Below are 21,590 nucleotides of genomic sequence, written 5' to 3'. Positions count from 1 at the left end.
TTTGGGGGGGGGGGGGGAGGGGGCAAATGCTTGTTTCTTTATATACTCACATGAAGATTCTTCAAGTTCTTGAAATCTCCTTCTTTAATTTCAGTGATTTTGTTGTTCTGTAAGTCCAGCAGAGTTGTGTCAGAAGGAAGGTCTCTTGGCACTTTTTCCAGACCTAGGGACAATGAAAAGAATAAACAATTGACTTTGAAAGAAACTGAATAAACATCAGTACTTTTCTTAGCAATATTTAACTTTTAGAAAACACCATTTCTAGAACTCATTTCCTGAAGAAGCTTATGAAGACTTATCTCAAAGCATTTCTGTCTCCAGCTAGTCAAAGAAAGTTTTATTTTGTTAGGTCAAATCAAAATGTATTTCTTCACACTTTTATTATGACTTTTCCTGAGAATATATTTGAGTTATAAGCTTAAGCAAAAGATTGAGTTTGGGAGAACTATTTCTAACATGTTTAATTCCATTGAATTGTGTGAATAAAAATTGCTTTCAGGAATAGGCATAGTATTTGTTAATTTCACTATGATTTAGCTTTTGTGAACATAGAATATTTCCTGCTATTTAAAAGGTAGCAGGAGTTTTTGAAAGAAGTACGATAGTTAATTATAATAATTTCAAGATAAAATAGTTTATTTGACAGTAACTGAACAAATTCCAGTAAAGTCCACCTTAAAAAAAAAAAAAAACAATTCACCTCTCCCTTTTTCTTTCATCTGACATTATGTCCAAGTTTTCTGGAGAACAAATCTCTTGGTTTCACTACAACTGCCAAAAGAACATCAGACAGTTTAAATTAAAGACTCTCTTTGGGACTATTTTTTGAATAGCTGATATGTAAGTCCGATGAAGTCATGGAAATGAAATTATTTAGTGTTAAATAACACTTGCTTTACCCAGCTTTCCTTTCATACTGTGACTTGGAGTAGAGCAAATCCTTTATAGTCATTCTGATTTATCACAAAATTAAAATGTTCTTTCCTAAGCAGTTTTTGTGATGGCTGTGGTGGGTTTTTTTGTTTTTGTTTCTGTTTTTTTTTTTAATTTAACAGAATATGAAATTCTAAATGAATGGGTGGTAGAAAAAAATTATAGACACTAATAAAGTCTCTGTGTGGGCATTTAACAGAAGTGGACTTTTCTGGATAAAACAGTCTTTTTACCAGTAAAGTTTCTAACAAATATTTCTGAAGCTATATTTAAACTCCACTGGAAAAAAATCTCTCTGCAAGTGTTACCAGCGTCTCCCAAGTATGATGGCAAACTGCCTGATATTGCTCTCAGATGAAGGATATATACCTATATATATATTATCTTTTTACAATTAGATATTTTAAAATCAAGCACTGCACTGCTAACACAATGAGATATGCTTTCCCAGAGATATATATGCTTTGCCCACAAAGGTTATGGAGTCTCCACCCTTGAAGATATCCAAATTTGACTAGATACACTCCTAAGCAATCTGATCTAGTTGACTTTGCTTTAGGAAGAGCATAGACCAGACAATCAGAAGAGGTGACCTCCAAACTCAACACTTCTGTAATGCTGTGATATGTAACATTCATCACAAATGTGTTTTCACAGCTGAAATATAGAATTCTTTGTCAAAATCCAATGTTAATCAGAATCCCTTCTCTTTCAATCTTTTTTGAGAAGAAACAAATATATATAGAGAGAGAGTAAAAAAGTAGTTGGCTTGTATTTTGAAGGATTATGGCAAACCATGAAAAGAAGTATATGTTTGGCACTATATTTAAGCCTTTTAACCCACGTAACTATTCTATAGTTATTATCATAAAGTCTTACCATAAACTCTAGAGAGGTCACTGTGATGTGTACTGGAACTTTTTCTTACAATTAGTGAAGCACTAAGAATTTGTTATAGATTTGGCAACATTCTTAGAAATATCTGCATGCAGAGGAAGCATCCAATCTGTCATTAGGTGCCAGGTTTGAATCTTCCAAAATGTTGAGCATATGAGAAATTCCACTGTTACCTATTACTGGTGTTAGCTGCTTAGCAAATTCTGGAAACAAGATTGCTTTTTTAATTATTGATATATGGGCGCAGGAGACTTCAACCTTTGAAAAGTGTTTGCTTTTTTTTAATCTTACTTTTGAATCTAAAATATTAGCCTGTATAGAACATATTCTTTTGTCCTACTACTACAAAATTTGGTTTGTGAATCATAATTAAAATATTAGGATCTGATATTTATTAAAAGTGAGTACCACATAGATAAACATGGATGTGTTTTCATCACGACAGCATCTAAAAGTTGTAAAAAACACAATCATCTCGCCTGGGATAAATTAGTAAAAGATTCTACTGTACACAAAATGACAAGAGACAAAGCTCATATCTCATCCTGTTTATCTTACTGATGTTCAGTGTATGAATATATGATATAGATTAAGACTCATTATATTACTAAAGTAACATCTCCTCATTCAGATGTGAACTTCATTGTTACTGGATACAGTTGCAAAACCTTCATTACTTTTAGAACTGTAGGAACAAAGTTCCAAATATATAAAAATGTGATACTGTGTAATTTGTATGCTGGTTGTCTTTGGACAGTTTCTGTCCTCAACAGACAGGAATGATGTCAGCAACTAAAAATTCTTTCCCAAAAACCACTGTTTTTTCAAGACCATAATGTTGTTATAAGAAGTTCTTACAGTCTAGCAACTTCTACATATTTTTTTACATAGAAATATTTTTAAAAGTTTAATTATTTGTATTCAATGTATTTGCAATGTTATTACATTCTGCTTGCCAATAGATTTATATTAGTAGACTAGTAGCTGTAAATAAGTGCTCATGGCAGAAACTAAGGTACATGAATATTATTCAGCTGTCCTTTATGTGATGTCCTTGGAACATACTCTGTAAGTATGGCCACTGAAGGAATAATTTGCCACAGACTAAACTGTAAACTTCCAACATTTCAAGCTTTACCTGTCAGCCTCTTAGAGCTCAAGTGTCATACTTGAATAGAGTAGAACTGATAATTTCTCAGAGCAATGAAGTTAAACTTTAAATGTTTCATATTATAATGATAGATTTAATAATCAGATATTCACTTGTGAAACATGATTTGTAAAAAAATATTATATTGTACTAGAAACTAAAAGCATGTATGATACGATAATTAGGTCTGCATGGGCAATATTGTCATCCCTTAAAGAGTTAAACCTTTTTTATCACCTCTTACATGTATATTGTTATGCATTGCCTGGAGTTGTCTTACGAAATGTTTCAGAACAGAGCTATGGACATTATATTTGATATTTTTCTTGACTTATCTGAGTTTAGGAGAGCAAAGCATAGAATAGTACACAATACACCCCGGGTGCTGGAGAGACATTGTGTTATCATTCAGCAGTTCATTACACCCTTCAGCTGAAAGCTACATCAGCTAGAGCTCTCCAGTGGAATGTTTATAAATGGGTGGATGTGGACACTGTAAAATCAGCAGCAGTGTTTGAGGTGTGGATTGGATCCAAGTGTTTCACCATTTGTCACATCTACATTGGCTGTGCTTCAGCTTGTAGGTCCAGGACTATAAAAGTAGACGGATCTCCAGATAGATATATGTTGGATGATGGTGTAGTGCAAACTAGTCCCTGTACTGGAGATTCCCTGCCTGGAGAGCAAGCTTTCACACCTTTCTGGTCAGGACAGGTCACTAGACAGCCAGTTCAGATTAATGGAGGAGCCTGAACTAACATGACAGCATAACAGAACTTGAACCAAATCAAGAAAATTGTAATCCTGATAGAAGCTGAAAAGACTCTTGGCTCCTGGGATAGAATTAATATTTCCCAGGAGGATTTTTTGATTCCTTCGTCTGAGAGATTGAGAAGCTGAGAGAGGAGCTATGGGCTGTTCTTGCTACTAATTTCTGAGAAATTCAAATGTTACCCATATACTACTGAAGCCATGCTGTACAGTATGACTGCATATCCACTTACAAATGCTTTCCAGTGAAATTTACGTAATACCGACTGAAAGGGGAACTGATGTTGGAAAATGTCAACTGAGTCACGTCTCAACCATTTTAAGAAGAGTTTACAAAAGTATTCCAGGTCTTATGTGATTTTTGTTTTTACATTAAAGCTTGTTTCTTAAACAGCCATATAAAAAATCTCTCATAGCAGTCTGAATTTTTATGTGAATAATCAGTGCTACACAGTTTGGTATTCAGTTCCCTGGAAATATTTCAGACCTCTGGTTCCCAAGATTTATAACTAATTGAAGATTTTGATTCTTCTGCCTTTCCCGCTGTACGTTAAAATGAAAACACATATGTCTTTATTTTAGTGGAGTAAAACTAGGTCAGTTATTATTTGAGTTGGTAAATACATTTTTAAAAAATTCTATTTATTGACAAATAAGTAGAAATGGTATAGCTTCACCATTGCTTACAATGAAATTAAGAGCCTAAAGTTTCTGGATATATAAACCAGTTAGTGTATACTTAATGATCAGGATCATTTAGATTTGCATGAATATATTTCTTTGGGGGAAATCATGACTTCCTTATAGAACCTGAACAGCGATCAGCTCCTGCAGCTCAGGTCAGATCTGTATTATTCTCTGAAGACTTCCATAAGTAAAAATTTTCTTTTATGCTGCAGCACTTAACTATTCCCACCACTGTAGATGTATGTAAAAATGAAAACATGTAAAGACAATATGCCTGAGAACTATAAAATGAAAAAAAGAAGTGTGTAAGTTACCTTGAAATGTTTCCTTTTGTAAGTCAGGACCAGCTGAACTTTTATCATCCCTGGCAGACATTTTCCTAACTTTTTTCTTACTCTACTCACTACACACCGATTTTTTTTTTTTTTTACTGACAAACATAATCAAAATCTATTCTTGAAAACTCATCAGAACTAGATCAGGAATGATTTTCTTGCATGCAAACAAGGACCCACACTCACTTTTGGAAGCACTAAAAAGCTCGTTTACAGTCATCTAGAAGATGGTTGGTGGGGAGAGTTTAACAGGACCAGGAATCCTTCCTTAGTGAGGGAATGGAGAAGAAAGTAACTTTGCACAAGTCAGGCATGTCTCTGTGGGCATTCTGTCTTTATGGGGTGTAGTTTTTCCTCATAATCTCTTAAGCAAATTACAGTCTCTGGCTGTTTTACTGTGATTGCCTCACTTCCTGGAGAGGGCAGAAGGCTGATGAGGCTGGAGATTTTATGAGATCAGAAATCAGGCAAAAGTAGAGCCAAGGCTGGTATGATTCAGCCCTTATTCAGTCCCTGAGAGACCAGCAATCAGTGGCTAGCCATCTCCTGTATAGTACTGTACCAGCTCAACTAGCATCTGCTGTCTTTGGCCAGCCAAACAGGTGTAGGAGATGTAGCAACGATTTAGGAACAGTGTGTGGACTGAGACATAAGGGGTTTTGGTGTGCAAGATGGGCTTTATTACTTTTGCAGCTGAGAGAATAACCCACTGGCTACAGAAGCTGCGAGTGAGCAGCTGTAGAATTGTTAACCCACAAAAGGAGAATGGTGGCTTTTGAACACTCGTCACTATAAAGGGGTTTTGGTCCACTGCTCCAGTTTCTCAGAAGTGAGACCCACAAGTTACTCTGCAACTTGGCATGGAGCCACACTTCTGCTGAAGCCATACGGCGATGCAGAAAAGGAATGCAAGTTTTATGGGGCCAGAGAGGGAGACTAAGCAAAAGGGAGTCTGAGTCTGTAGCCTAGAAATGAGAACACTTCCCTGAGAATTGCATCCTTGAAACACTGAGATCATATAGTCAAAATAACAAATATGTGAACAGTGACAATTATAAACAACTTTAAGAAAGCAACAGAGCTGTGGTTTGATTTTTTTTGTTGTTGTTGTTTATTTGGGGTATTTGGTTTTGGGGTTTTTTTAACTCCACCTTTCCCTTTTACAACAAGCAGCAATGGGACTTATTGCTCTGAATAAACCTTTCGTTCCCCAGCTAGAGAGAAGGAGCCAAAAGCAGATAGACATCTGAATGTTGTAGCTCAGATACATGTGCTATTACATTGCAACACTCACAACTATTATCATAGGGGCCATAAAATGGGGATCTCAAGACTCCTTCAGTTTCCACAAACAGCTGCTGCCAGCTGAGGAATTTTGGCTGAGATACATGTAATTCCCAATCGTGATCATCAGCCACGGCTCTCTCAGAGGAGGCAGCCTCTCCAGCAGCTGCCTATGCACGTTGCTGTCTGCTCTTCCCTGCTTCAAGCCCAATTCTGCCACATCCCACTGACAGGCAGCAACCCTCCTGTGGGTGAATGCCCTTAGCAATGATCTGAGTGGAGTCTGGGGCAAACGAGGCAAACAGTATACTTATGAGGTCAGGATACTTAGTCATGGAAAATAACAGGACTCGAGGACCGCTTTCTGGAAGGATGGCAAGGAGCTTAACACAGCTTTGAATGCTTTGACTTAGAAAAGTTCACTGATGCTTTCCCAGACTATGTGCTTCAGTATTTACTGGAAATTTGTTCTCCATTGCGTGGGATTTGTGAATGAGAGTTAATTTCAATGCTGCATCCTGCTATCCATAAAACAAGACACAGTTGTTTTTCTCTACAGAGGAGTATCCACAGCCCCCTTCTCTCTCCCACTTTCAAAATACAAGTTTGTTCTCCCCCTTTCTCTTGCTTGCTATGGAATCAGCAAGATTCTAAGATAAAGCAGTGTGCATTAAAATGCATGAGATTTCTAAAATACCACTTCTTAAAGGTGGTCACTTTTTTGTTCTATCAGACTCATTTTCCATTAAGATCCATTTTGGACTTATTTTTATCATCTCTGATTATTATTATTTTTATACCTCTGACCCTTCTCATAACAGAAAAATTAACTCCATCCCCTCCTGAAGTGGTGTCCCACAAAGGCAGACCTACTGATATAGTACCATACTGTTTTTATTTCCAAACATTTGCAATATTGCTTCCCAGAACAGAGCAGGGAACATAAAAAAACAGAAACAAATTCACACATTATGATCAAATATATAATTCTCCATTATGATAATACTAGTAATTATAAAGACCCTAGAAAAGGTTTAAAAATGAATGCATTGCTTTAACTGGTCTTTTTCATTTCCACCCACTCTGTATAGTCAACACATATTTCAAAGTCCAAAGGATAATGCAAGCTACAGATACTATAAATTATTTTTCAGTGGTAGTCATACTTTTGGTAGAGATAGATTCATCTCCAAAAGTTAATATCTAAGAGTAATGATACATTCTTGAAACTAAAAATCAAGCAAGCAATATATATTTCTATTTTCTCTCTAACTGACTGTTAATTTCAAAATTCTGGTAGGTATATGCTTTCTCAAGAAGCACTGAAATATTTTAGAAAGGCAGAAAAATATTCTGAAATAATCATGAGACTTCAGAGATTAAGACATTAAGTAAAAAAATTAAAATATTATGAGTTTTTTTAATTTCTAGAATTGTCAGTTCTACATTTCCTACTGTCATGGTTACAGACATAAAACATCCCATCAGAGAACAGCAACTGTTCTGTGTGATTCGTGGAATCTGCCAGTACTATGTGCATAATGGCTTTAGTCTAAGTGGATGCAATGCAGATGTTCTGTCAATGAGTACCCATGTATTAAGGTAAAACATTAATTTCTGGTGAGCATTTTAAAGTAGCCCAAAAAAGAGTATTTCAATGACTCAGAAAAGTTAACATTATCTACTAAAGTACATTCTCAATGATTCTTTGGAGTAATATAATATGACATTTGCATGGTTTGCAGTTTAAGCAGCAGGCAACAGATGATAGTTTAAGGAAAACTCCCTCAATCTTTGCTTTGAGATTTACCAGAATTAGCACTAACATAACTTAGCAGCCATAAACAGTCGTTTGGGCAGGGGGAGGGGGATGTGGAATCTTCTCTAGTTTCAAGTAAACTTATCCCTTCCTGTTCTGACCACATAGTCATTGCATGGTCCTAGTTTTATTATGACCTGAGGGCAGAGATATGTTCCTGGTTATTTTGGGTACTTCTAACCATAACATGGCTGCTTTTCATGAATCAAAGATAGTTTTCAACCTAATTTCATTCAAAAAAATAATGGAAGGAGTTGTGACTGTGTCTATACATAGTGAATAGCATTTAAATTAATATTGGGAGATAACTTCTAAATGTCTCCTTTATTAATAATTTCTTTTACAACTTTTGTTGGAAAAACAAGATTTCCCTTTTTGTCTCCATAATATTCTTCCTTTTCTTTTCTTTTATGAGCTGCTGCTACTATACAAACTTTGTTAGTAGTGTTTGCCTTTCCTATATTGCCTTTCCAGGGGTAAAGGATGAGTATAATCTTTCCAGTTCTAAGGTATGGAAATCAAAGCTGAAGATCTTACTGAATTTATGGAAAGAAATGGCATAATTATGAATGATAACATAGCTTTTTAGTTCTGTTTAGCTAACTCACTTATGCCTTTCCTCCTACACCTCTTAGGTAGAGATATTCAGGAAACAGTTTGGTTACTGCATCACTACCAACACTCTTCTTTCATGCCATCCTAATGAATTCATTAAGAGTCTGTTTAGTTTCTGAGGCCCACATTGGAGCAGTAGAAGGGAAAACATGCATTACAGAGTAGAAACCAAGGTCATCCTAGGCTTTCACATTTTAAGTGGTGCAGGAGCTGCAGTCAGAAACTGGTTCAGGGATGACCTATTACACATTTTTATTGTGCTGATGATGTATTACAGAACCAGACAGTAACCCCATTTACATTTGCATATGTTATAAATGCCATAGCATTTCTATAAATAATCTCCCATTTGTTATTTTGCCATGAAGTCCTTACAGTTGTCATGAAAATAGAAGGGCAGAAAAAGTTTCTTATTTTCACTACTATTTAAAAATGTATTTATTGTACTCCTTTTCTTATTGAAATGAAAACTGTAAGTGCCTTCTCCTTATAAGATTTTTATAGCAAACCAAAGAACTCCAAATAGATCCCAGGAAAGAAATAAAAAGCTGGTATGGGATGTCATCCTGGGTACCCTCTTACTTAAGAGTATGCATGAAGAGAGCACACAAATTCCTTAAATACTGCTTTTCATCTTCTTCATTCCCTATTGTCTGCCTAAGAATTTTGAAGTAGAGTTGCCTATATAGCAAATGTAACCCTGCTAACAACAGGGTCATATGTACAGACCTGTTCAAATCCCATCATAGGTCCCATAAGTTGAAAACTACAACTCAGTCTCTCCAACTCAAAAAAATTACTTTGCAGGCACAATCCTCACTTTCCTTGTAGAGAAGCCAATGAGCAATTTTTACTCTATCTACTTTGCTTTCATAGTGCAAAGGACAATAATGCTCTGTGTGAATGAGTCTTTAAATGTAATAAAACCAAAGAGATTTAGAATTCCAGCATCCACCAATATTATTTATCATGACAGATATGTAAAGCAGGAGAATAAAGTTTAAAGAAACTTGAAATGCATTTTTAAGTATATATTCTTAGATTTTAACTTTAGGTGAGGATAAATGTGTATTTTGAGGTTTTTTTTTTTTTTTCTGTAACCTGGTTATCTTCTTTTGGCCCATTTCCTTTTAATCTCATAACAGATCTAGTACTCTGTGAGCAGAGTTTTCATGAGTAGCTGGAGGCCAGTACTGGCAGCTCCTTGCTGTTATCATTGGTGGCTTCACATAGAACCCAGATTCCTAGGTCTCCACCCTGTTGGCAGTGAGTTCTCAGTGAACATTAGGAAGAAGCTTTTGGTTTTTAGTTTTTCCTAAGATTTGACTGGGAATCTTTTGCAGTCTTTATGAGGGAAAACACATTTTTTTAATAGCTATATATCTTACCAAGTAACACACCCTATAAAGATGTTAAGAGCATAATACACATACTACAGATGTCCATAACACTAGTAGGTGTCAGAAGTGATTTAGTACTTTTTACTGTCACCTGTTATGGTTTACAATTATCAACTCACATTTTACTAGCTATCTATTAGCTATTTATTTGTGTGTTGGGAAATTTTAGAAATGAACTCTTGTCACAGTGCAAATGAGAAAACAGTCATTTTTTTGTATCACTTGGACTTGGCAGTCAGGATTTCCACCCCTGATACTAGGCTTTCTGAAACAACATTTGCTAGCCTGAACCAAGCAAACAAATCTAAGAAAAAAGAAAAAACAAACAGAGAACACATAGAGTTGGTAACTATTACCTTGGAGTAAACAGGTAATAAAGAAGGGATATATTTAGTGGAATAGTTTTCACCTAGAATCATGTTTATCAACTGGAACTGGAACATCAGCAATTCAGGTTGCAATGCAACAAGGCCTGTCTTTCACTGTTACACTGGCAAAAGCTAATGACTTTTTGTTAACATAAAGCAGTGTACATCCAGGGCAATATTTTTTTTCTTAACAACTTTTCAAGAGTATTTTCTAACTATTCAGTTATTGACTTAATAATTTTTCAGGATGTATTGAATACAGGGCTTTAATTCATGCTTTCTACAACTTCCAAGGCATTCCAAAAAATCGTAGTGAAGAAGAATATATATAAAATATATACAAACATTTTAACAATCCATGGTTAATTTATTAAAAAAAAATGCTGATAACTAAAGTTTATTTTTTGATGCTTTAATTTTATCATACATAATTTCATTAATCTGAAAGTAGGCTGTATAACCTCAAGCAGTCATTGAAGTCCTGTGTTGACAGTTTATTTCTCCAAGAGTGATTTACCCCTTCTGTCATTGTCATCTACCTTAGACAGGATGAACTATTGCATGGGGTGGCTGCCTCTCCCCATGGCTGTGCAAGAAGCTCAGGGGACTTTGAAAGTTAACATCTGTGAGTGAGATCACTCCTATATTACAGATAATACCTGTACTACTTCATATAAATCCTCCAGTCTGATCTCCAACATGTTAGACTATTGCAATTCACCCAGTTAGCATGTGGAAAGCTCAAAGACTCATGTTTGATGGCAACGTACGGTATGTTTGGTTAAATAACATTGTTTAAAAAGGCGTTCAGTCTTAAAACGAGCATGGTGTTGTGATGCAAAGGCTACTCTAAGTGACAATATACTTTGCTACATCTCATTGTTCTATTTTTATTGATAATATTTTTGTTAAATGATCAGGTTCCATGAAGCTGGGAGACTTCAGGAAACTCTCAGAGTTGTGGGCTTGCATGACAAGATTTTTGTAGGATTGCTACAGAGGTGGCTTCTGTGAGAAGCTGCTAGAAGCTTCCCCTATGTCTGAGGGAGCCAACACCAGCCAGCTCCAAGACAGACTCACCACTGGCCAAGGATGAGCCCATCAGCAATAGTGGTAATGCCTCTGTGGTTAACATATTTGAGAGGGAGTGAAAGTTGCTGCACAGGTGCAAACTGCAACAGAAGTGGAGAGTGAGAGCAATAACCCTGCAGACACCAAGGTCAGTGAAGAAGGAGAGGTAGAAGGTACTCCAGGCATCAGAGCAGAGATTCCCCTGCAGCCTATGATGCAGCCCATGGCAAGGCCCTGCCCTTGCAGCCATGGAGGCCACAAGGCCCCATCTGTAGTCCAGGAAGGACCCCATGCTGGAGTGAGTGGATGCCCGAATGAGGCTGTGACCCCATGGGAAGCCCATGTTGGAGCAAGTTCCTGGCAAGATCAGTAAACCCATGGACAGAGAGGAGCCAAGACAGGATCAGGTTTTCTGTCAGGATCTGTGACCCTGTGACTTATGCTGAAATAGTCCATTCCTGAAGAACTGTAGCCCATGGGAAGGACTCACGTTGGAGAAGTTTGTGGAGGACTCTCTCCCATGAGAGGGACCTCACATTGTACCAGGGGAAGTGTGAGTAATCCTCCTGCTGACAGGAAGTAGCAGCAGAGACAATCTGTGATGAACTCACCATAACCCCCAATTCCTTGTCCCCAGCCACCTCCTCCCAGGAGGGAGGAGATAGAGACTCAGGAAGAAAGGACGGGTAGAGGAAAAGTGTTTTAATATTTAGTATTTATTTCTCATTACCCTACTCTATCTTGATTGGTAATAAATTAAACTAATTCTCCCCAAGCTGAGTCTCTTTTGCCCATGATAGTAATTGCTCAGTGATGTCTCCCTGTCCTTATCTTGACCTATGAGTCTTTTGTTATATTTTCTCTCCCCTGCCCAGCTTAGGATGGGGAGCAACAAAGCAGCTTTAGTGGGCACTTGGCATCCAGACAGGGCTAAAACACCACACTCATCTTCCATTAGACATAAAAGGAATAAGTCCTTAATGTTCAAAAGAAAAAAAAGCATAAAATATGGAATAACTTGTCCTAAAGGTTCAGGAAATAACGATGTAAATTAAGAAATCTTTTTAATTTAAAAGTTATATTTTATTTCAAAGTTAATGTCTGGTTATTTAAAGATCCATGTTTTCTCTCATTATATCTTTGGAAATCTGTAAGATTTTGAGCTAAACATTTAGCTTTGAAAATTATATTTTTGAAAGGTTGGTAAATATTAAAATAATCTCAAGGAGTCTAAACTTAAGTACACAATAGAAGTAATCTTATCTATTTCTTTGAGCTCATAAAATGACTGTGACTGATCATCAATGAGGTACATATTATTTCCCTTCAAAACAATCTTATGTTGACAACAGAAGCTCAAATCAAAGTATGTTTGAAATATAATTTCCTTTACAGAGAGATTAGGTTCCCAAATTTAGTCATGATCAGAAAATGGGTGTTTAGATGTTTCTAGGAGATTTTATACAATGAGATAAATCATCTTTTGACAATAAATAAATTAGCTGTTGACAGATTTACCATGGTTCAGGTACTCAAGAACCATCAGCTAATACAGTTCAGACATAGTATGTGTTTAGATAAACTGCCTCATGTTACCAATTCCCTGGAATAATGCTTTATACACCTGTGAGCTTTTCATCCACTGATCTCAAAGTGCTTTTCAAACATATGCTCCAACACCCATGTTGAGCTTTAATATTTTTACTTTACAACTGGAGAATTCCTGCATTTCTGAGCTGTGAGTAAAATTCCAATTTAAGTTCTAATACTGCTTGAACTTTGATTACTTGTACACCTTTTGGAGACCACAAAACCTCCATGGATGCTCACAGCAAGAGGGCTGGAGACATCTCCCTACATCCTGCAAAGTCTCCAAGGAAGGCAATCTCGTTGCATCCTGACTTATCTGAAGGTGAAATAAAGCGCTGACCACCACCTCTGAATGTGCTTAGGGAGCAGTTTGCATCCGCTGCAGGGTTGAGTAATCACACATGTGTCCTCCTGCCTACCAGGGCACTCTGGGAAGAACCTTTTCTTGAAACTCCCTTTGGGAGGATGAGACTTTAAAATGGAACAGTTAATCCTTGCTAGAGATTTTACGAGGCAAGTTTGCCTGGCCTACTGGCTGGACATCTCTGGATTTATTACTTTAAAACACGAAGAGTTGCCTCTGACCAGCTATATCAACTACTCCCCAACTGTAGTGTGTGCTAACAAGTAAGATACTTGTGATTTCTGTGGAAAATATGGCAATATCATAGCAAAGCTTTACACAGAGGCATGATTAAAAGTGAACCTTTCAGCAACAGGAGGCAGATTCAGAAAAGGTAGTGCTTTTTTAAAGATAGGTGGCCTTCCTGGTGAAATCCTTGAGTATGTTGTACAAAGGTAATGCATGCCATATAAGGTAGGCACACAAGGCTCTGCTCTGGATCTGTCAGTAACCACAGCTCAGAAAGAATTCTTCTTCAGGGTGTGAGAAGACAGTTTTCTCCTTCCTGCTAACTCAGCTTTTGGCTTGGAGGCAAAATAAATTAATTTAAAGGTATGTACTTAGGAGGATATGACTGAAGCTTAGAAGCAGAGGAATGCAAAAATTCAGCTGACAAAAGTGTAATTGGAACACTGGGCAATTTTTTTTTTTTAATTGAATTTGGATTTTTTTTCCTTATTTCCATACAGCACTCACAAAAGAAAAAGAAAACCTGATCTGTGGACCCTGGATGTGATAGTTTTCCTGTAGTTTACACACATAACTCTGTGTCAGATGGTTGGCTTGTTCCTTATAAAGCAAGAATTTAGAAATAGCAAATGCCCCTTTGGGTACAAAAACAAAAATACTGAGGAAGAAGAGCCCCTTCCATAAGTAGCCCACATTAGGATCTTCCATGCCCTGACATGCTACCTGTACCCAGAAGCTCGTGACCACAAAGAGCCCTCTTTCCATGCCACAGAGTGAATGAAAGATTTCAACTTTCCTTTGTGGGACTTCATTTAGTAAGCTCTTAATATATCCCTGGGAGGAGACTTGGTGTTGCCTGCAGTATTTCTTCAATTAGTGTCCATGGGACTAGATGACTAAATTTGATAATTTTGGGGGCAGGAGATAACTAATTTGGTTGAGTCGGAAATGCCTGCAGCTGAATGGAGAGGCGGGCCAGGAGTGGTGGTTAGCAGGGATGTAGAACTGTCACCACTGGTTTCACAGCTCCCATGTGTACACTATCCCCAAGTACCCTTCATCCCACAGCCCAGGAGCACACTAGGTTGTCCTGACAGGACCTCCAGAGTTTGCAACAAAATCTGGGGCTCTTGGGGCTAGCTCCTGTCTTTCTTCAAGTCAGTATGTTAAATCTGACCTTATCTGAGACATGTACTTATGGATTCAAGACTGGAGAAGAGTGAAGGGTAGATTTACTTGCAAGCTGGCAGCACACACTACTGTCCTGTCCCTGCTTGCAGGAGTGGCCACCAAACCTGCAGCTTGGTGACCCTCCCATTTAGGCCACTACCCATCGGTGGGAGGCTGTAATAGCTGCATGTGACAAGGATGGATGAAATAACACCAAGACTGGGGAACTCTGAATTAATATTTCTTCCTTGAGCTCTGCCAGGGAAAAGTTATTTATTTTTCAGAACTGCATATTTTGAACCCAGGGAGATTTCTCTTCCTTTGTGCCCGGAGGCTGGATGTAATCAGCCCAAGCACTTGAAAAGCACAATCTTTTAGTAGCAGTATCTACAGCGTGTGAGTTTAAACCAAGCTCAAAATACATCTTTCTTATCACTCCTCTCAAAATTATCTGGGAAACACAGACCTGAGGCTTTAATTGTTGCATTTCTAAGTCTGGTTATCAGTATGGTACTCTTCTGAACAAGAAGCATCTTTAGGCAGTGGACTAGTGCAACCCTTTGGAAACCAAGCATGTGTGGAGAACTGAATCAACATACAAACAAGTACACCAACAAAGGGTCCCTGTATGAATATTTTTTTACCAAGTGAAAGCTTATGTTCCGCAGAATTGAAGCAGACTGGGGACAAGCTCCCAAAACAAATTCCATCAGTATTAGCCAGTGTAACAACAATAAAACCGAAGACCTTCATGACACGTGGGGTAACCTTTTCCCTACTATGCACCCCACGTTTGCTGCTACCCAGTACCTAAACGGTGAAAAAAGAAAATGCCTTTCACAAGGAAAAGTACTATGAAAGCTTTATGAATGCATGGCTAGGTTAGTCTGTGCTCATTTGTGCAACTTGGCTTGCATTGTTCATTGGATCTTTGCCAAACATGTCTATTGCATAATTATGTGGCATGCTTTAGTAAATTCACAGACGTTTCTAGGGATGTAACTAACGTTTCCCTCTTTTTACATTAATTATGCAACACCCATTACAGTGAAGCCCAGGTCCTAACTGATGGATTTTGTGCCATGATTTACAGTAAATATCAAAGCAGATGCTGTAACACAGAAAAATAGAAACATCCAGCTATACATTTAAAGAGCTCACAGAAGACTTAAAACAAAACAAAAAAATCTGTAATGTCATAAGAGAAGTTATTTGCCTGTCCACTGAATAAATTGCCTAATTTCCTCGTGAGTAAAATCAGCTTTAATTGATTTTCTGCACTGCACACTGACTTAGGCTGAACAACACTAGCTTAAATCAAGAGCAGTCTCAAAGAAGTCAACTTCATTACTTGAGATTTCTGCATGGGAAAGTCAAATATAGTGATAGCAGTCATAGCTTCACATCCTGTTGGTCTGAATATGCAGAGAAGCCATTGTATGTGAGGGAGCATAGGGAATTTGTGAAGAAAAGTTCTCATAGTTTCAGCTTGAACAGTGTCTAAGAAAGATATTTAATAAGGAGCTCAGAAATATGTTCATTGTTTTGGAATATTTCCAAGCTCTTTCCTCCAAAGTGCTGGTTCCAGCAAATATGATTCAGGGTTAGTTATTCCATGCTCACGTATTCCAATGGAAATCAGATGATTTCTATGTTAAGGTACTAGACAGTATGATTAAGGGTGTTGGAGCCTGGACTATGCTATTTAGAACCTTTTAAAATGTTTCCATCCACACATCTGACATCACTGAATTTATTTTGTATACATTTGAAGGAAAAGTTATTTTCTCCTCAACAGAAATCTGTGGTCTTTCAAAACACAAACTAAATGTATGTACACAAACAAAATGTACATGAAAAAAATCAAACATTATTTGTAGCCACAACAAATGTCCATCTTTTCAGGACTTTATGGCCTACTTCATGCTGTACTAACATTATAGTTAACAGTAGCTGTAGCATATTTCTTTGACAAAAGCCCAGTTATGGAGTGGCAATGCACAGCAGCCTCACCATCTCAGCTGCAAACACATGGCTAGAACATAAGCATATACCCTATGAAGATACTCTTGAGCTTACCTAAGTCAGAGCACTGCACCACACGAAGATGGCACTGGCAGCGGAAGGGGCACACTGGTCCAAACCCAGATATGCCGCGGTCATCCGTTGGAGGCATATCGGCCGACCCTTCATCCTCCAGCATAAAATCAAAGAGGCCTTGCTGGTGGAACGGCTTGGCCAAGCATGCTGGCAGCAGGAGGACAAAGAGAAGAGCCAGCCTCATGGCTTAGTTCATCGACTCCAGGCAAAACCTAAGGATCAAAGCAGGAGACTTTCAACAGAAGTAGTGGTTTCCCATAGCCTCACAGTTCCTGCTGAAGGAGGTCCAGCATATCCACCAATTGCATAACTGTTCCTTTCAATAAATGAAAACTGAATTGTGAAAATAGGACAGTTATGTGATAGCAGTCTGGTAACTGCTTGTCAATAGACATTTTTTTTTTTTTTTACAGAGCAGTTTAAAGGCAACAGTAAACACATCTGTTTGCATATTTAAAGTAATATTTATTAAGAACAGGCAGCACTGTCAACTTTGTTATGCAAAAGAGTCAAAACAATAAGCTACATTTTCCATGTGTCTGTTTTCTGCCAACTTAACAGTCTATTTGATTTCATTAGCATTTGTTTCATAGCAATGAGTTTGTCCCCTGGGGATGAACCACAGGTTCCCAAACTCACAGTAATGTGGTATTTCATGTCTTGAGAAATATTTTTTTTCAAATGCCAGTGTGCTGTGTGTTTTAAATTATAGCCTAGTAAAACTGACTGAGAAAGAGTAGGATCTAGTGACAGGGTAGAGAGAGAGATGGGAAGATCTTTAAGTGAGCTATACTTCTTTCCCAGTTTAAACAGCACAATAAAATGGAATACAATGTTGTGCTATAGTGGATATTCTTGGCTTTCTTTCCAAAATTTTGGCTAGTGGATTTTATGACATAAACAATGAACCCTGAAAATCCTCTGCTTTGCACTGCAAAAGCAATTGAATTGATGCTTGTAGTATCGTCAGCATACTTTCTAATGGGACTTCAGGGCCTCGTTCTGCAGACTTTCATACTCAGGAGCAACTTTATATGAGTGTGTATTACCACAGATATCAATGAGGAAAACTGTTTAAATACCTGTTCCCAGGATATAGGCCCAAATGCATTTCAGCACACCATACATTGTGCTGTGTGTGTTGTTGTGTGCTAAGGAGAAATTGAAAAAAGATGTTTGTAGGTTTTGAATCAAGTCTATATAGATCAGCTAATTTTCTGACATTGTCTTTTTATTTTTTTGATATAAGGAAAAAAAGGTTTTACAAACCTTTCTGTGACTAAAAAACAATCCAACCACAAAAAAAAAACCCCACAAAAAACCAAAGAAGAAACGTGTCTTCAAGTTGCCAAGTGACAGAAAGGCAAACTTGCTATTTATTTAGGACCTTTTTCATAAAATGGATGGCATAGTCCTGAATACAGATGTTGCTCTTGAACAATATATGAAAGCATAAATGCCCACTTGCTTCTTCAGGTCAATACCTTCTGAAATGTCTTGTCTGAGTGCTAGTTGGGATTGATTTTTTTCCTAGCAGAAATTATTTAACAATTAGAGCTGTGGTACAGCATTTCTCATTTCCATATTGACTCCTGGAAAGATAAAAAAAATATAGAAGCAAGATAGAGGAAGAGGACTGTCCCTCTCTCTCCACTGACGTAAGGAACTTACCAAGTAGATAGGAAGCTGATATTGGGTAAGAGTGGTATACTAAGGTCTCTCTAGAATACCAGATCCAGGTACTGCTACAGAAGTTGTTACTATAAAAAAGGCTAAATAAATAAAAAACCCACATGACTGGAATTAGATACAATCTATATTGTACCTGGGTTTAATTTCCTTTATAAATTTCTACCTGCAGATGCCAATATCAAAATCCTGAAGAAACCTTTAGATCTCAGACTTAAGAGGATGATAAGACTACTTTCTAAAATATGCTAGTGTTTCAAAATCATGGCTTATATTTCTGTCATTTACCTAACAGAAAGACAGGTATCTTGTATTTTCAGATGTCCCAAAGACTTCAAAATGGCTTCACAAGTTGTTTCTGCTGCCTCTTTAAGAGATATAGTTGGTTTCTTAGTTGCACATGAAAGTACCTACTGCATGCACTAAGGTGTTTTGCAAACCCCAATGTCAACTAGATAGTCAGAGATTTTAAGTATGTCCTGTTAGCCCAACTCAGTTCTGTGCAAACTGGTGCCATTCAGCAGGGGCAGGCTGTGTCTCTGTATGGGCCATCCTCCTGAGCTACCTCCTGCCTTGCTTTCCCATTGACATTAGGTTGTGCCCCTTTCCTAGCAACACCCTCATGATGCATGCAGAGTGCACACAGACAAATAAGGAGTTCTTACCACAGTTTAATCTAAAACAAGGCTTTTGAAACAATAATTGTTATTCATGATTTTTTGCAAAATAACAATGCAATTTATTAATAGTCCAAAACAGGAAGAAAAACTTGTTCAATCATTACCATTCATCATAATAAAATGCCTTATAAAAATTATCAATAAAACATTACTTCAGCAATTTTTTCTTTTTTCAGAAAAAATTAACATCATTAAACATTAACATCAGTAAACATTGGGAATGCTGCACACCAACCATGGCATGGCACTGACAGTCAGTACTTTCTAAAAAGCTTCTGTTTTTATACATTTGTGTATTTAAAAAAAAAAAAATAAGTATTTAAAACTATTTTTATTCCCCTCACTCCCCCAGAGTCACTGCTAAAGCACCTTCCATCCCAAGAATGCACAATCAGGATCTTATGCTGGAGTTAAAACACTACTCCTAAAAAAAATACCAAAAAAATGCAAAGGCAGCTTGGAAGTGTCTTAACGCTTTACTTCTTGTTCACATTAATATTGATTACTTCACTTATCTCAGTTAAACCCTGTAGTAGGCCTTTACCTTTCATCCCTGTTTTATCAAAACTACAATAAAATTAGTAAGAGCTGTGTAAAAAGGAAAAAAGTAGGACAACAAAGGATATCAAGGATCTAATCTGAGGACATAGCAAAGAAAATAGCAAACACAAGCTATATATTAGTAAGGAAACAGGAATAGATATGTGACTGCATATCTTCATTCATGTACATAATCATAGCACAGGCATATATATCCATTCCTATTGTTTGCATGCGTAAGTGAATATAAGCAGAGGGAAAAAAAACCAAACAAAACCGTACTAGTAAGAAATATTTACATTTCTCTTACAAAAAAAATAGAGTGGGAAAGAAAATCTGAATTCTTAAAGGTCAGTGACACAATATTTATGTCTGCAGGACATAACTGTTTAAATTTGCTTTAATCATGTGTTTACAATGAGGAAGACTTTTCCACAAACAGAGGAAACTATACCATAGACTTGGCTACATTTCAGTTTAAAATACCACTGGAAATATGCTTCATCAGTTCACGTCACCACTGTATTGGTGGTCTTCTTGTCAGTTTACCTTAAGTTTTAAATACTAGTTCACCTACCATCAGAAATCTCTCAAAATCCCACAAAAGACAAGTTAAATTATATGTATAGTTTCAAGAAAAAAATCCCTTACATTATACATTTTACCCATATTGTGTAATAAAGTTTAGATGTGCAAACATTGGAGGTGGAAGTTTTAAAGAGATTAAAACTCTGTTAACAGGAGTTTCAACTCCAGCAATTTTACTTTCTATTATTTCATTCATAGGAACATTCTTTAAAAGTGCGTCCTTTGTTTGTACACTGTAACACAGCACTTTCTAACATTACAAAGGCATACACCAAGACTGCTTAACTAAATACTACATTTTTTTCTCTGTACTTGAAACTACATTCATTAATATTTGTAATATATATGAACAGACACGAATGAAAAAGAAATCACAGGATGCAGTTTAAAACAAAAACGTAAGAACTCATGCATTTTTTACACTCATTACATCACCAGTTCTAAAAACTGGATTTCAAACAGACAATATACTGCTGCAAAAGTTTACAGTAAGGGAAAAGAAAAGACGATAGCAGTGCTTATACAAATCAAAACAAGAGACAGAACAGTCAAACAAACAGTAGGAAATCTGCACAGTCCTTGAGAATGCATTCTCATGTTCCCAAGAAATAGAAGTACTAGATATAAAACTTAACATCATTAAAGTTTTAGTAAGATTTTTAACTTGCTTCTCTTAAAATTCAACTAGTTCTTGCCATAGAGTTGCCTGAAGTTTTATTACTGCAGCATAGTTCAGAAGAATTACTGAAAACCATACCTTTTAATCCAGGGATTTGCAACAGGAGCTCTCAAAGCTGAGATGTAATTAAACTAAGTATTCAACCCAGGCAAAAGGCTTTGCAGGTGTGGAAAGGAGGAGGGGGAAAGTTCAGCTCAGTGACTGTCACTTGGTAGAAAACCCTCCTGCTTCTATTCCATAGCACAGTTAAAAAGTAAGGTTTCTCTCAATGAACACAATCCAGGCTGACACCCACTTTAGATCATATGGTAATGATATGTCTCCTGTATTGTAGCCAGAAACTTTATCAGCTCTTTTGCTTTCTTTTCCTCCTTTTTCTTTTTCTTTTGCTTTATTTCTTTTTCATCTGTTTAGAATCCCAAACTACTTTCACAGTATAAGACAGATGCTTAGCTGTAATTCATCTTACTTATTTTGTTTACATCCTTACAACATATATTTAGGAAACTTTTCTTTATTTTAACTCTGGGGTTTTTTTCCTGACTTATGACTGAGAAAAATGTTTGGCTGTTCCTCTTGTTTACAGTATTTGAAATTCAAGGAAATGATATAAAATTTATCTTGGAGTTAGT

At 36.9% G+C, this 21,590-nt stretch overlaps 1 protein-coding gene across 1 annotated transcript in view; it reads right to left on the bottom strand.

Annotated features, from left to right (window-relative positions):
• DCN (decorin) overlaps nt 1–21,222 on the bottom strand; it is a 39,725-nt gene extending 18,503 nt beyond the window's left edge. Inside the window, exons 1-3 of the mRNA XM_062015828.1 lie at nt 21,037–21,222; nt 16,762–16,994; nt 51–163 (exon numbers count right to left, since the gene is read on the bottom strand). Coding sequence (XP_061871812.1) covers nt 51–163; nt 16,762–16,966 — 318 coding nt within the window. The 5' untranslated portion in view covers nt 16,967–16,994; nt 21,037–21,222. The remainder of the gene's footprint in view (nt 1–50; nt 164–16,761; nt 16,995–21,036) is intronic.
• Nucleotides 21,223–21,590: the final 368 nt, after the last annotated feature.

The sequence above is a fragment of the Colius striatus genome, chromosome 1 (assembly GCF_028858725.1).
Source record: "Colius striatus isolate bColStr4 chromosome 1, bColStr4.1.hap1, whole genome shotgun sequence".
NCBI lineage: Eukaryota > Metazoa > Chordata > Aves > Coliiformes > Coliidae > Colius > Colius striatus.
The sequence above is the reverse complement of the archived record's forward strand: the minus strand, read 5'-3'. Positions and strand labels throughout refer to the sequence as shown.